A 16,263-nucleotide genomic window follows, 5' to 3' on the forward strand; every position below is an offset into this window, starting at 1 on the left:
AAAAGTACAATGCATATAGCAAGTGGGCAAATATCAAACTCACCGCAGCTGAACTTGAACTGTATAATCTCTCCTGCCCCCTGGCAAAAAATCCCTGTTGGCAAGAGGGGGAAAAAAATGAATAAGAAAGTGCAATAACATTTCACAGAACAGGAGCTGAGGACATGACTCAGTGGGTACTAATTCAGACCTCAAGTACCCATGTTAAAGCCAGGTACTATTTAACAGTGAGCAACTACACCCTGCCTCCCCCAGGCCCTGTACGAGGCAGAATTTATGAGGACAGGACAATCCCTGAGTCCTGCTGCCCAGTCAGTCTAGGCTCACAGAGAGGCCTTGTCCCAATGAACAAGGCAGAGACTACAGAGGAAGACAATCAGCACTGCCCTCCAGTCACCACTTAAACATGCCAAGAGTGTGGACATAGGTGATCATGTAGACAAGACAGACAGACAGACACACACACACACACATACCACTTTGTAAAATGTAAAATGACACTAACCAAACAAATAATGCAATACCTATAACCTCCAGTTAATAAACTTTAGTCATTCTTCATGTCAATTTTAAGGTATTTTTCTTTTCAGCTCACAGAAACTTCAGTGATACGATATTTGCTTTTATACATAAATATAGTTAACATGAAAAGGAGCATTCTAGGTTCTGAAGGAGTTTAAGGAATTAATCTACATGCTCAGGTGATTCTTCACCTTGACTAAGCATGCTAACCACGTGAAGACTTGATTTAATATAAGGTTTCCTCATCAGGTAGTATTTACTGGTTTGATCATAGTATCACAGCTTTCTGAGTTGCATGGGTGATTCTAACATAGAAACCTATAGTCACTCCATGTCAATAGGCAATTCCGTAACCATGTGTCCAAATACAGACACAGAGCCTTTTATGACTTCTGGACTTTTCAGTCTCAAAATGAAGTCCACACTTAAGAAGAACTGTTTTTTTTGTTTGTTTGGTTGGTTGGTTGGTTTTAGTTTTTCAAGACAAGGTTTCTCTGTGTAGCCTTGGCTGTCCTGGACCCACTTTGTAGTCCAGGCTGACCTTGAACTCACAGTGATCTGCCAGCCTCTGCCTCCCAAGTGCTGGGATTAAAGGCGTGTGTCATCACGCCCAGCAAGAACTGTTATTTTTAAGAGATAATAAACACATAGGATGTCAGGACTTGCCTCTGAGCTATACAATTAAAATCTGGATTTTAACAAGATCTCCAGCAGCTGGAGAGATGGCCCAGTAGTTAACAGAATAGACTGCTCTTCCAGAGGACCAGAATTCATTTCCCAGCACCCACCTGAAGCTCTGACTGCAGAGAATCCAATACACACATACACATAATTAAGGAAAAAGAGGAAAATAAGACCTCCAGGTGACACAGATGCACATTACAGTTCAGGAAGCATCTTCCTTGTTGGATGTCTTAGGGCTTCTGACCAAAATCAACTTGGGGAGGAAAAGGCTTGTTTGATTACATATCCCAAGTCATAGTCCACTGAGAGAAGTCAAGACAGAAACTGAAACTGGGCAGGAACCTGGAGGCAGGAGCTGATACAGGTGGCAGGTAGGAGTGTCACACTAACTAAGAAAATGCCCTACGCACTTGCCTACAGCCTGATCTTATAACGCTATTTTCTCAGCTGAGGTTTCCTACTCTCAGATGACTATTTTGTGATTAAAAAATAAAAATAAAACCCACAAAAACAAAAACAAACAGACAAGCAAACGAAACCCCTGCCTGCACACATGGCAGTGTGTGCCTGGAATCCCATCACAGATGTATGAAGACTAGGAATACAAGGTTATCCTGAGCTAACCATCAACTTTGGGGCTAACCTGGGTCTATACACCCTGTCTCAAACGAACACTTTTTAAATTACAGATATAAAATCTGATAAAAATGAAGTATCCCTCTTAACATTATTCTAAGTGTTGGACTGTACCAGGGAAAATATTACAGCACAGCCAAACCTGAAAAACCTGAAGAAGCACATTTAGACTTCACCTTGCTCACTGTTCCTTATTCTGTAGTTCCCTGGAAAGCACAGGGACTCTCTAATCCCAAGTTCAATGACCTTAGGCAAATCATTCAACCTTTCTGTATTCAGTTTCTATGCGTGTTAAAGACAGAAATAAATGCACCTACTTCATCAAGTGTGATGATTAAACAGAGTAATCCAAATGCCTGGGTTTAAGACGCTTATACAAAAACTATCAGCAGCTGTCTTCTCTGCTCCTGCTACTTCCTTTTCTTCTAGGAGCCTACATCCTCCACAGGCATTTCTTCAAAATATTCCAATACCCTCTGCATTACTGATCCCTTCTAAGCAATTCTTGACTAAATTATTCAAACATTCCATTTATTCAAATCAAACAATTCAGTCTTGCCCCTGAAGCTTCAGAGATAAAAGTAATACAGTATTTTCCTTAAAGATTCATGCTAGTAGTAGATACACAAAATAAAATGTGACAATTAGTACCCCTACCCCAAAAAAAGGAAGGGAGGGATGGAAGAAGGAAGGAAGTTAATTTTATTTAAGAGTGCAAGTCACTTTACACAATCAAAATTAGAACCCAGGTTTCTACAAGAACAATTCTGCTAGTGTTTCCTTGAGTCCAGGGATTCTCAACTAGATACATATCAGAACTTTGTGAGGTTTGGGAACAAAACATGAGAGAGAAGTGTCAAGAAGGGACCCCGGAAAGGCAGAAAGTATACAGTTGTTAGAGAAGAGAGGTCAAAGATGAGAAGCTCAGCCCCAGCTGGCAGGTGACAAAATGGGAATTCTATAAACAAGTCCTACAGGAGAGGTTTTTAAGCACCATAAGAGGAAGGAAACCGATTTTAAAATATTATATGGTCACTGGTGGCTGGAGAGACAGCTCAGCAGTTAAAAGTACAGACCCCAGCTTGGTTCCTGACAATCATATAAAGTGGCTTGCAACAACTTACAGCTCTATACACAAGTATATGAACAAATACACACACATTCACACATGTACCCAAATAAAAACAAAATTAGTATTTACAAAAAAGATTACATGGCTGGGTAAGAGACAGCTAGGAAACCATTAGTATTAGTTATTATGTGTAAGCAAATATAAGGCCTTCAAACGAAACAAGTACTTCTGGGTGATTTCAGTAAGAATCTGGTAAGATCCAATGACTGAGGGGGTATGAGTGTGCATAAATGAGGGTGATTCTAGGGTGGAGGCCAGGTTTCAGAAGTGTTCCTGGACGGTTGTGACAATAACTCAGGGATAAGGAAAAGTAGAACAAGTTTAACATTAAGTGTTTTAACTATGCGTTGAAGTAGTAACTGTTATTCCTCAAAGGTAAAACTGCATAGTCAAAATCTACATCTTGAAAATTAAGGAGAGAAATCAATGGCATACTGCAAATAGACATGGTATGCTTAATGAAAAGTACAATCATAGTATGGGTCATCCGATTAGGTAGATTCCACTACTTGAGGGCAATTTATTTTTCAAATTTGTATCCTTTGGGGGGGGGGGTGACCAGGTTTCTCTGTTTTAGCCCTGTCCTGGAACTCACTCTGTAGGCCAGGCAGGCCTCAAACCCGCAGAGATCCACCTGCCTCTCCCTTCCAAGTGCTGGGATTAAAGGAGTGCACCACTACCACTCGGTTTCAAATGTGTATCTTTGTTATATGAAGTATTGTTTGGACTACAGCAGAGAGTCAGCAAATAACATGCTAAGTGAATAAATGAATGGAAATACAAAACAGGTAGGTCTGGGGAGAAAACAAGTTCAATTTCAGACATAATCTGTCTTCCTTTTCTCTACTTCCCTCATTCCCCCACCGTCCTTCCTCTTCAGGGTCAATGTACAATGAGCTCACTCTGTAGACCAGGCTAGCCTCAAACACAGATATCTATTTATTGTTGCTGGGATTAAACATGTGCATCACCACTCCCAATTAGCAGTTCTTTTTGTTTGTTTGAAAAGCCATGTTGATGGGGCTGGAAAGATGGCTCAGTTGTTAAGAACACTGGCTGCTCTTCCAGAGGACCCCAGTTTCAATTCCTGTTTCAATTCCCAGCATGCATATGGCAGCTTACAACTGCTGGGCAGTGGTGGCGGACACCTTTAATCCCAGCACTCGGGAGGCAGAGGCAGGTGGATCCCTGTAGGTTTGAGGCCAGCTTGGTCTACAATGCGAGTCTAGGACAGCCAAGGCTACACAGAAAAACCCTGTCTTAAAAAACAAACAAACAAACAAACAAAAAACCTTTAACTCCTGTCCCAGGGGACCAAGGCCCTCTTCTGGTCTCCCTAGGTACTAAATGCACACATTACATAGCACAGAGACATACATTAAGACAGAACACCAATACACATAAGGCTAAAGCAAGGAGACTGCAGCCAAGTTCAAAACCAGTTTGGATTGTACAGTAAGACATTATCTAAAAAGGGTTAAACACACAACAAAATAAAGTGCCATTAAGTAAGATGACAACAACAACCAAAATGTTTTTAATATCTAGGATTTAATCTGAAAGACCACTAAAAAAAATTTTGAATCACAAAATAAATTACAACCCACAATTTACCTAGGAGTCTACAATTATACAAATAAATAAATGAAAGGCCAGTTAATCCTTCCTTACAGAAGATTAACCAAAATAAAAGCTGGAAGCTGGCAAGATTCAAGAGGAATACTGAACTATCAAGCAGAAGTTTAAGGAAAAATAAAATATATGCCAAGTCTCAAAGTATCTCCCTCAAGATATTTACTAATAACAATGGGAAAATATCAGAGACTTTACAGTATAACAGACAGCTGAGCCAAATGATGTATTAGCACAACCAAAGTAAGAACAAAAATATTATGTAGCACATGAAATTATTTGGAAAAAAAAAACATACAACAAGACATTTTGGCCAAATCTAATCAAGATAAAGCATCTGTGTATGTTCTGGCAAAAAGGGTGCCACATGGTGGAAGTAAGTAACCATCTCCTACAAGCTGTTCTCTGACAGCTACTCAAAAGAAAGAGCGTAAGATGACGAATGGCATCAATAAATGAAAAAAAACAGTTGCTAAGTGAAAGAAAACTAAGTTTCACAATTAAATGCAATTTGGACTGGAGTGCATACACATTTGCACCCACACACTCACACACAACTTTATGAATAATCCTATAAAATACATTTTAAAAATGTATTTTAGAGCTGCACATTCAGGCAAAATTATATATTATATAATACTGGTGACAAGCTTTGAAATACTTTATAGATGCAATTAACATTCCTAAAGGAACCCTAAGCTAACAAGCATGGTATCATGACAGTTTCATGTTGAATAGCTGGGATACATTAAAACAGGAAACAAGTCATGTGTGACACAGCCAATGTGTATGCCATAAGGAAAAGCTTTAGGAGAATAAAACTTATCAACATCTCAATCTTTGACACAATTCTCTAGAATTTTGAAAATAACTTTCTGTTTAAGTTCCCTAGTCTATCATATTTTGTTATGACTTTATAAGACAAACACATAACCTTCAAGAAAAATATATTTGAAACATTCCTCTTACCTTGATATGCATATCTCTCTAACTTGTTGAGGTGTCAAAGCAAAAATAAAAAACTTCTCTTGAAACCGTTGAATACTGCTTTGAACTGAGAAGGGAAAAAAATTTATTCAGTAACAAATAAGCACCTGCAATAACTAGGAATTGTTTGCTAAATCCTGAAATGCTCAAGGTTAAATGTAATTACTATTCTAAATTCCAGGACTGTATGGAATTGCATTCATCTACGATCTAAGTACAGTTATACAAATGAGCTTAATTTTAAATACTTAACCATTCAGTATTCTAAAACATTAACTATACTGTAATGTCAGAATATAAAAAAAAAAATTCAAGATGACACTTTACTCTGGACTATCTCATGAAAGTCAAAAATATTTCCTCCAAGCATTACAATCCAAGAAATACTGGAGAATAGCTCTGGCTGCTTTGCAAGATGACCCGGATTCAATTTCTAGTACCACATGACAACTCACAACCATCTGTAACTCCAGCTCCAGGATTCTGACAACTTTACACAGTTACACATGCACACAAAACACCAATACACATAAATACTAAATAATAATAAAATAAATGTTTTAGTATCTTTGTTGTTTATTTCAGTGATTTATATTACTCAGACCATACAAAAGAAAAATCCAAATTTTCACAATCTGATAAATAGTAATTATTGCTTACAAAAGATGACCTAGCTAGCGGAAGCTTGGTGGAGGCGGGGGTGGGGGGACGGGTGGGGGCGCATGCCTTTAATCCCAGCACTTGGGAGGCTGAGGCAAATCTCTTTGAGTTCAAGGCCAGCCTGGTCTATAGAGCAAGTCCAGGACAGGCAGAGCTGTTACACAGAGAAACCCTGTCTTGAAAAAACAAAACAAACAAACAAACCAAAAAAGATGACCTAGTCATAATTACCTGGTAAAGTTATTCTGGTAAACTATATTACTAAAAGTTGAAACGCACTGCTAATATCAAGAACTATAACACATAATACTGATGGATTATTCAGTCTTATTCTAATGCTTATTACAGGCACAGGCCTGTCATCTTGGCACTCAAAAAGGTAAGGCAAGGGGATCATGAGTTTGAAGCCAGCATGTATATACAATGAGTCCAATGCTACAAAGACCCTGTCCTAAAAAGTAGGAGCTTACTGACACACAGGGCAGAAGAGTACACCATAAAGTACTGCACCATCACCCAAGAACAAGCAAAAGTAACTCCTGTATCCAAGATCGTGAACAAGATAGCTAAATATATACTGTCAAAAGACATTGTTTTTCAGTCACACCAAACCAAGAAAACTACTAACTCTTTGAGTAAAAATCATGGGCACTTTATTACAGAATTACGCTTCATACAAATATAATGCTAATTCCTATTTTTTCAGACTATCTTTGAAATAAGGAAAGAGAGGGGTTGTGAAGGTAAAGATCTAGGGCTGGAGAGATGAGTCAGAGGTTAAGAGCACTTGCTGCTCTTCCAAAGGTCCTCAGTTCAATTCCCAGCAGCCACATGATGGCTCATACCTATCTATAATGAGATCTGGTGCCCTCTTCTGGCCTGCAGGCATACATGCAGGCAGAACACTGTATACATAATAAATCTAAAAATGAAGATCTATACACGAAGCAGTTTTACATTAGATGACAACTATAGGATAAAACAAAGTCTTTCCACTTCCTCAGCTCCTACTTGCTCCTGCATCCCCTTCCTCCTTGTATGGTTTCTTCTGTTAATGGCTAAGTTACGCACACTATCTTAACTATAAAATTTAATATAAAAACCCATATTGTGAGATTACAAGTAACCACAAAGCGGCTGGGGCTATATAGCTCAGCACTAGAATGCTTGGCTAGTACACACCAGAGCCTAGACCCAATCCCTAGCACAAACCAAGCAAGCAAGTGAATACATAGTGATGCATGAGTGCTGTTTCTCTAGCCATAAATCTGAAAATATCTAACACAAGTACAGAATGCCCCAAAAAGAACATAGCAAAATTATAGCACACATATACACAAGTAAAATTCACATAAAACTTCTAAGTCTTCTCTTTCCCAACTTTTTATAACTGTAACACATGTGAAAACAGGAAATAAAAGATAAATGTTTAGATCTGGTAGTTTACATTAAGTCCTTGCGGAAGGAAGGAAAGAAGGAAGGAAGGAAGGAAGGAAGGAAGGAAGGAAATGAGAGGTCTGGAAAGATGATTCAGTAGTTAAAGAGTGCTTGATGGTCTTATAAAGGACCAAAGTTAGACTTTTTGGGGGGTGGGGGTGGTTTTTTCGAGACAGGGCTTCTCTGTGTAGCCTTGGCTGTCCTAGACTCGCTTTGTAGACCAGGATGGCCCCAAACTCTCAGAGATCTGCCTGTCTCTGCCTCCCTGAGTGATAGGATTACAGGCATGCACCACAGCACCCAGCTCAAAGTTAAGACTTTTTACCACCCAAACAGGTGGATGGCAACCACCTGTAACTCTAGTTCCAGAAGGTCTAAAATCCTGACTTTGAGGATACCAAGATGCACTCAAAATAAATAAATAAATAAATAAATAAATAAATAAATAAATAAATAAAAATAAATCTGGGTAGTATTTCATAGTGTAAACGGACCACAGTTTGTTTATCCACTCTTTGACTAAGGACATCTAGGTTGTTTCCAGGGTCTGGCTATTACAAATGAGGCTGCTATGAGCATGGTTGAGCACATATCCTTGTGTGGTGGAGCATCTTTCGGGTATATTTCAAGGAGTAAAATAGCTGGGTCTTGAGGTAGCCATAGTCCCAGTTTTCTGAGAAAGCACCAGATAGACTAATTTCCGAAGTGGTTGTCCAAGTTTGCACTCCCATCAGCAATGGAGGAGTGTTCCCTTTCTCCACATCCTCGCCAGCATGTAGTGTCGCTTGGTTTTTGATCTTAGCCATCCCAATGGGTGTAAGATGGAATCTGAGTCGTTTTGATTTGCATTTCTCTGATGACTAAGGACATTGAGCATTTCTTTAAGTTTCTCAGCCATTCGATATTCCTGTTGAGAATTCTGTTTAATTCTGAGCCCCATTTCTTAAATGGGTTACTAGGTTTGGTGGTATTTAATTTCTTGAGCTCTTTATATAACTTGGATATTGGTCCTTTGTCAGATGTAGGGTTGGTGAAGATCTTTTCCCAGCCTGTAGGCTTTTGTTTTGTTCTGTTGACAGTGTCTTCTGCCTTACATAAGCTTCTCAGCCTCATGAGGTCCCATTTATTAATTGTTGACCTTAGAGCCTGGGCTGTTGGTGTTCTGTTCATGAAGTTGTCTCCTATGCCAAAAAGGAAGTCTTGAAATTTGCAGGCAAATGGATGGAACTAGGAATGATCATTCTGAACAAGTTAACCCAGACCCAGAAAGATACATATGGTATATACTCACTTATAACTGGACACTAGCCCTGAATGTCTTCACTTAGCAGGAGCTTGGGATAGATGCTGGGACTTCCTAGTGGGACTACAGGTAAGATAGGTATGGGAAAATGGGGAAATAGAAGGATCTAGAGAGTTCTAGAAACCTACAAGAAGACAGACCATTAACGCTGGCAGATGCAGAGGTCGGGGGAGGTTGTTCAAACTACTGTACAAACCAAGGTCAATGCATGCAATAAACCTAGAACCCCTATTCAGATCTAGCCAATGGACAGCATATTCTCCACAGTTGTGTGGAGAGCCAGGACTGACTCTAACATGAGCTCTGGTGCCCCTATTTGACCACTTCCCCTTGGTGAGGAGGCCTAGTGACACTCAGAGAAGAGTAAGCAGGCTATCTGGATGAGACCTGATAGGCTGTGATCATATGGTGGGGGAGGAGGCCCCCTTCTGTCACAGACCCAGGGGAGGGGGATAGGATGAAAAAGGGAGGGAGGGGAGAATGGGAAGATACAAGTGAGCGGATGACAACTGAGATGTAATCTGAATAAATTATTTTTAAAAAATAAGTATATGGGGGTGGGAGGGAGATGTCAATGAGAAGGGCCTTGCAAGAGTTGGAAGGAAAAGACTGGGGAGTAGATTTGGTCAAAATATACTGCATACATGCATAAAAATTTAAAATATATATTAAATAAATGCAAATATTAAAAAAACAAATAAATAAATAAAAAAAGCTGGGCCAGGCATGATGGTACACACACTTTCAATCCCAGCACACAGAAGGCAGAGGCAGGTGGATATCTGTGAGTTCAAGGCCAGTCTGGAATATATAGACTACCAAGTTAGCTAGGTGACATAGTAAAACCCTATCTCAAAATAAGTAAAATAAGCTAAATATTTCAAGGAAAAATGCTATAGTTTGATATATACTGCACCCACTTTATAATAATGACTCTAGCTTGTAAAATATTTAGGTAAAAAGTTAGCATTTTAGCAAACCTGTTAAATATTAATAAAATATTTATTAATCCCTTCATCCTCTGGAAGTATTATATTGACACCCTATAGTAAGCTGGCTTGTATTTTGGTCATGATTGCTCTTTATTGCTGTCCTGGTAAAACAACTCCTCTCTCTGTAAAACCCTCTGGGTAAAATGGCTACCTGTGTTTCTCATTCTGTTTTGCTCCCTTAAATAGCTTCCCTTTCCTCTCTGTTCTTATGAGAGAATCTGTCAAATCTGATTGATCACTTTTTCTGCCAATTAGACATCACTTTCAAACATGGGTGCTTCCTTCTACAAACTCACTTTACCTTCATTGTTTGGGATTAAAGGCAGTGTACTACCACACTTGGACTAAGCTTTTCATTACCTGATGCTTGCTCTATACCAGGCTGGCCTTGAATTCAGATCTGTTTGCCTCTGTCTCCTGGATTAAAGGCGTGTTTGTATTCCAGCTGGACCATACAGACCTAGAAGGTCTTTGGATGTGATCTCTTGCCAGAAGAGCCATGTTCTGAATTAAAATTCCTCTACAGGTAGCTCAGTTTAGCCAACCTGATGATTCCTAAATTTAACAGTGAGTGAACTAATTTATTATATTGCATCCTCTAAGGCTGTACTTGGTTTCCATCCCCCACCAATCCTCAAAAGGCAGTATTATACATAGTGATTTTCAGTTTTAAGGAGGGAAAAAATTATGTACTGTGCCAAGGACAAGCATGGAGGACATTATATTAACTTCACAATAAGCCAGTAGCAAAGTCATGTTGTGTGATTTCACTTACATGAGGTATTTAGCGTAGTCAGTATCAAACACAGAAAGTAGAACTGTGGTTGCCAGAAGCTGGGGGAGAAGAAATGGGGAATTATAGTTTTATGGGCTCAAAGTTTGTTTTACAAGATGAAAGGAAATAGAGATGGATGGTGATGAGAGTCACAGAAAAATACACTCTGTAGACATACAGTTTTATGTTATGTGCATTTCATGACAGTAAAAATAAAAGTTGGAGGAAAATCAAAATTTGCTTAATAGAAAAGGGGATGTTATAGCTCAAAAAAATTTACAAAAATGTATAAAAGTCTAACTTTTATATATAATTGTTACAGGAGAAAAATAAGGCTATTTTATATTATCAAATTAATCCATTTTTTACTGTTTGGTTCTTAATACAGTAGGTGCCATCATTATATTAATAATCAACAGCTGCAATAGTCAGCTGAAGAGGTCAGAGAATTGAGATTTCTTATATCTGAAAAACAGTGAATTTAAAGTCAGAATTACATACCACAGTAAAATTCTCAGAAGTCCTTTTCTTTTTTTGTTTTGTTTTTTGTTTTTCAACACAAGGTTTCTCTGTGTAGCCTTGGTTGTCCTGGAACTAACTCACTCTGTAGACCATGCTGGCCTCGAACTCACCTTTCTCTGCCTCCAGAGTTCTGGGATTAAAGGCGTGCACCGCCATCGCTTGGGAAGAAGTCCTTTTCTTTTCTTTAGTGTTCTTTGTTCCACACTGAGCCTTGTGTCTAAAAACTTCTTCCCTGTCACTGTTGCCCATTTTTATGACATCGCTCTGTTCAATGTCTAGTGATGCTGTAAACAATGAAGTAACTGCACTACTTCTCTGCCCATCTCCCATGAGAGTTAGGTGTGGTGGAGCTAGTCATCGTAGTATCCCTTCCATCACATTCCTCTGCACAGTGTCCAGGTCTCACTTGCACTCAGCACAGTCCTGCATCAGCAGTGGTCTTAGCCATTTCCTAGCAAACCCATAATTCTCAAACCTTCTGAAGTCCATTCAGTTTCTGCACCGTTTTCGTCTTATAATTTCAATTTCTATGATTAAAAAGAGCTTTCTCTTTTCTTGACATTAATTTCAATAATCCCAATTATACACATTTGACATCCAAACCTCCCTCGTCTCTAGAAGAAAGCTTCATTGAATCCCTCATTAATTAGGCAGATGCAAAAATCTGAGCACAATTTATAGTTCTTAATCATAACCACACCACACACTTGTTGTTACTCCCTGGCCCCTTTTTAGTTCTAGAGATTAAATTGAGGGCCTCACACATGCTAGGGAAGCCCTTGAACCCTGAGCTACCAGCCCAAGACCCTAGGCCAGTTTTTCATTCCGTCTCTGAGGAGTCTGACTGTATACCTTCAGCTGACTCTGAAGCCTCTACCCTTCTGCTTCAGCCTCCCAAGTTACAGGTATGGGACACCTCACCTGGCTCTGTTTTTTCCTTTTTCCTATTAAACTCCTAAACTACATTAACACACTCCCTAAAGCCGTTTCATATTTCTTCTAGCTTCCCTACAATTAGGCCACATGGCCACCTCCAAATTAATATTCATTTATTATCTGAGTTACTTTTAAATGTGTTTAAATGTATTCAAATAGTTTTAAACATTCTGTTTTAATGGATTTAACATTAATTAGCACATCACTTTATACTGGTCTGATTATCCTCAGGAGCTGACTGAGTATATCCTAATATGAAGGACTTAAGGATATGAAAAGTAGCTAACACTATTAACTTTATAATCTTTGAGATTAACAAGGATTAAAAAGTCAGTCATGCAATGTTGGTAAGGATTCAGGGAAACAATACAAATATGGGTTTTGTTTTGGTTTTGGTTTTTCAAGACAGGGTTTCTCTGCGAAGCCTTGGCTGTCCCGGACCCACTTTGTAGACCAGGCTGAACTCGAACTCACAGTGATCCACCTGCTTCACCAATGAAGATATTAAATATTCATGCTCTTGGGCCCAACTTTTCATTGAGGTGTTTATCATTCATAATTATGTGCAGTTATTCAGAAACATAAGTAAAGATGTTCACAGTTGCTATGTATATAATAAGACTGCAGAAATGGTGCCTGACATTTCATACACTAAAATATTCTAAGTAAGTAAAAACTACAAATGTACATCAGAACTACTGACAAAGTACCAAGGTAACAGACCAACTATTACCTAAAGACATGTAATACACTTCAGAAAAACCACTACAATAGACTGTCCTGGTGAGACTAACAGCTATGGCAAACAGAATAATAACGCTCTCCAAAGAAGACCCTGCAACTACAAAAGCCTTTTCAAATGGAGAACATGGGGGGAGGGGGGACAGGATGGGGAGAATGGCTCAATACATATAGAGACATCGCCAACTTTGAAGTTTCTGTGATTGAACCAGAAAATATGAGCTCCTGAAGATTTTCCATTTCTGTTGTGTTTGTGATGTTTATAATCTAAGAATGGGGGGGGGGTTTAAGAAAAATAATTAAATACTTATACAAAACAGTGACATACAAGACTACTGAAAAAACATATGAACAGTTTATTTTGGTTCACAAAACAGGTTATGTGTGGAGGGATGGGGTTACAACAAGGATGTAAAGTGAATAAGTAAATCTAAAAGAAAAAAGCAGGTTATGTGCATTTCTAATATTACAATTTCAATTTATGAGCAAAATGCAGATTTTCTTAACTACTCTTGAAAATAAAATATCTCCAGCAAAACATAGTAGTACAATCCTTTAATTCCAGCATTGGGAGGAATAAGCAGGTAGATGAATCTCTGTTGAGTTCAAGACCAGCCTGGCCTACATAGCAAGTTCTAGGACAGCTACGGGCTACAAAGAAAAACCCTGTTTCAAAATAATATATTTCTAGTACAATTTATTCAAGTCAAACAAAAATTACTTGGAATGCTAAACATAAAACTTTATTTTATTAAACTTGTATTTTTTAAAAACCTGTCTTCCTTTAGCCTTGCTGAAATGAGTAAAAGAAAAGCTACAAGTACAGTTAAAGAAAGAACAAATTCATGCTTTCAGGTATTATGACCACCGTCTTTCACCCATTGAGGCATTGAGGCATACTGCTTTCCTCTAATATTAATTTTCAAAATGAAAAGTTTAAATAATAAGCAGGTTTTCATATAAATTTTTCAAAAATATGTGGATTTCTTTTGGTGGTTGGATATCTATTACTACATCTATCTGTATGTACACACAGTGGTCAGAGATCAACCTGTGCAAGTCAGACCTCCTCTCCTATCGTGTGGGTTCTAGCAGCCTAGGTTTAGGTTTGAAGGCTCCATGGCAAACATCTTTTACTCACTGAGCCACCTCACTCTCCGCAAAGATGTTTTTAAAAGCATCCAATAATGGGAAGTTGTTCAATGAGACAATTTCTTACTTTTTTTTGCAGAATTTAAACTGCTAAAACATAAACAAATGAAACAAAGAGTAAAAGATACTAAGTAGCAATGCTGGCCTGTCAACAATCAGACCATCCTAATTTCGTAAACCATCTGACAGCTTCATCCTGGGTCACAGGATAATAAACTGTACCAACCACTGATGCACAAAAGGATAAAAACATAATAAAAAATTGTAAACTTTATCAGACACCCTTTGACACTAGGAAAAATATTATGTATAAGAGGTTTGTTCTTTCAAGAGTTATTCTTTTAATTATGTATATGTGCTTGTGTGTGGGTAAAGGAATGCAGGTCACCTGAAGCTGGAGTTACAGCACAGGTTGGCTGTGAGCCACAGGGTACTGGAAAATGAGTCCTCTGTGACAGCAGTACTTACTATTGCCCACTCAGTCACCTCTTCAGCCAAGAGGTTTCTTTGTTACCAAAGTAGCTTAAAACTACATTAAAGAGGCCAGGCATGGCGGTGCACGCCTTTAATCCCAGCACTTGGGAGGCAGAGGCAGGCGGATTGCACCGAGTCTGAGGCCAGCCTGGTCTACAAAGTTAAGTCCAGGACAGCCGAGGCCACACAGAGAAACCCTGTCTTGGAAAAATCAAAAAACGAAACAAAACAGAGGGGAAAAAAAAACTACGTTAAAAAGATGCCAGGGCTCTGTAACACTATCAAAACATGATTCGGACATGAAGGCCTAAGTTTATTTCCAGTTCACACAAAAGCAATCTGAGTCCTTAAGACATACAAAGAATATGAGAGGTAGTTCCAGCCAGAATTAAGAGGGCAGAAAAACAAAATAAAAGGCACACAAATGTGAAAGGAAAAGGTTAGCTAATATTGGGGGACACAAACCTGTAATCTCATCTCTTGAGAGGCTGAGGCAGTAAGACAGTATTCCAGTCTAGCCTGTGCTACACAGTAAGACTCCAAAAGCTGTTTGTTTTCTGTTTTTTCAAGACAGAGTTTCTGTAGCCTTAGCTATGCTGGACTCACTTTGTAGATCAGTCTGGCCTCGCCTGCCTCTGCCTCCTTCACGCTGGGATCAAATGCACACATCACCATGCCCAGCCTTTTTTTTTTTAAACCAAGTTCTTTAAAAAAAAAAAAGAAAAAAAGATTTATTTATTATATATATAGTGTTCTGCCTGCATATGTGCCTTCACACCAGAAGAGGGCACCAGGCCTCATTATAGATAGTTGTGAGCCATCATGTGGTTGCTGGGAATTGAACTCAGGAACTTTGGAAGGCCAGCTAGTGCTCTTAACCTCTGAGCCATCTCTCCAGCCCCACATATACAATTCTTTAAAATTAGAAAAATAGGAGCCGGGTGTGGTAGCATACACCTTTAATCCCAGCAATGGGAAGGCAGAGGCAGGTGTATCCCTGTGAGTTGGAGGCCAGCCTGGTCTACAAAGTGAGTCCAGGACAGACAGGGATACACATAAAGAAACCTTGTCTCAAAAAAATACTAAATATTAAATGAAATAAAATTAGAAAAATAAAAGACACTCAACTGATAAAACATTTCTACATTAAATTTGTTATGGCTGTCACAGTTTTTTACTCATATATTTAAGTGTTTAGAAGTAATACCTCATTTTGGTTTGTTCGGTTTTGTTGTTTCTTTTTGCTTTTGAGACAGGGTCTTGCTATGTAAACTTAGATAGCCTAGAATTACATTATGTAGCCCAGGCTGGCCCCAGATTCTCAGCAAACCTCTTGTCTCAATCTTCCTAGTACTAGGACTATAGGCATAATCCACCATGTATGACTTGTACTGATAGTTAAAAGTTTGTGTGAGCATCCACATTCACATGTGGCAATTCAGGCAGGAGGGTCAGGTGTCAGTCCTCTGTGTGTGAGTACATACTAAACGTCCAGGGATTTTTTTTTTTGTCTCCATTTCCCATCTCCTGATAGGAACACTAAAATCACAGAAGTATGTGTTACCAAGTCTGGATCTATATGGATTCTAAATAGTCAAACTCAGGTCCTCAGGCTTGCTGCTTTTACACACTAAAGCATTTCCCTTGCTCCTTGACTTTTTTTGGTGGGAGGTTGTTT

The 16,263-nt window shown here is 38.8% G+C and overlaps 1 protein-coding gene across 9 annotated transcripts in view; it reads right to left on the reverse strand.

Annotated features, from left to right (window-relative positions):
• PIAS2 (protein inhibitor of activated STAT 2) overlaps positions 1–16,263 on the reverse strand; it is an 84,348-nt gene that overhangs the window by 41,492 nt on the left and 26,593 nt on the right. For all 9 annotated transcript variants that reach the window (XM_084780980.1, XM_084780979.1, XM_084780981.1 and 6 more), the window contains exons 3-4: positions 5,576–5,660; positions 44–94 (exon numbers count right to left, since the gene is read on the reverse strand). In XM_084780980.1, coding sequence (XP_084637106.1) covers positions 44–94; positions 5,576–5,660 — 136 coding nt within the window. The remainder of the gene's footprint in view (positions 1–43; positions 95–5,575; positions 5,661–16,263) is intronic.

Source organism: Acomys minous (genome assembly GCF_964271855.1).
Source record: "Acomys minous genome assembly, chromosome: 4".
Classification (NCBI taxonomy): Eukaryota; Metazoa; Chordata; class Mammalia; order Rodentia; family Muridae; genus Acomys; species Acomys minous.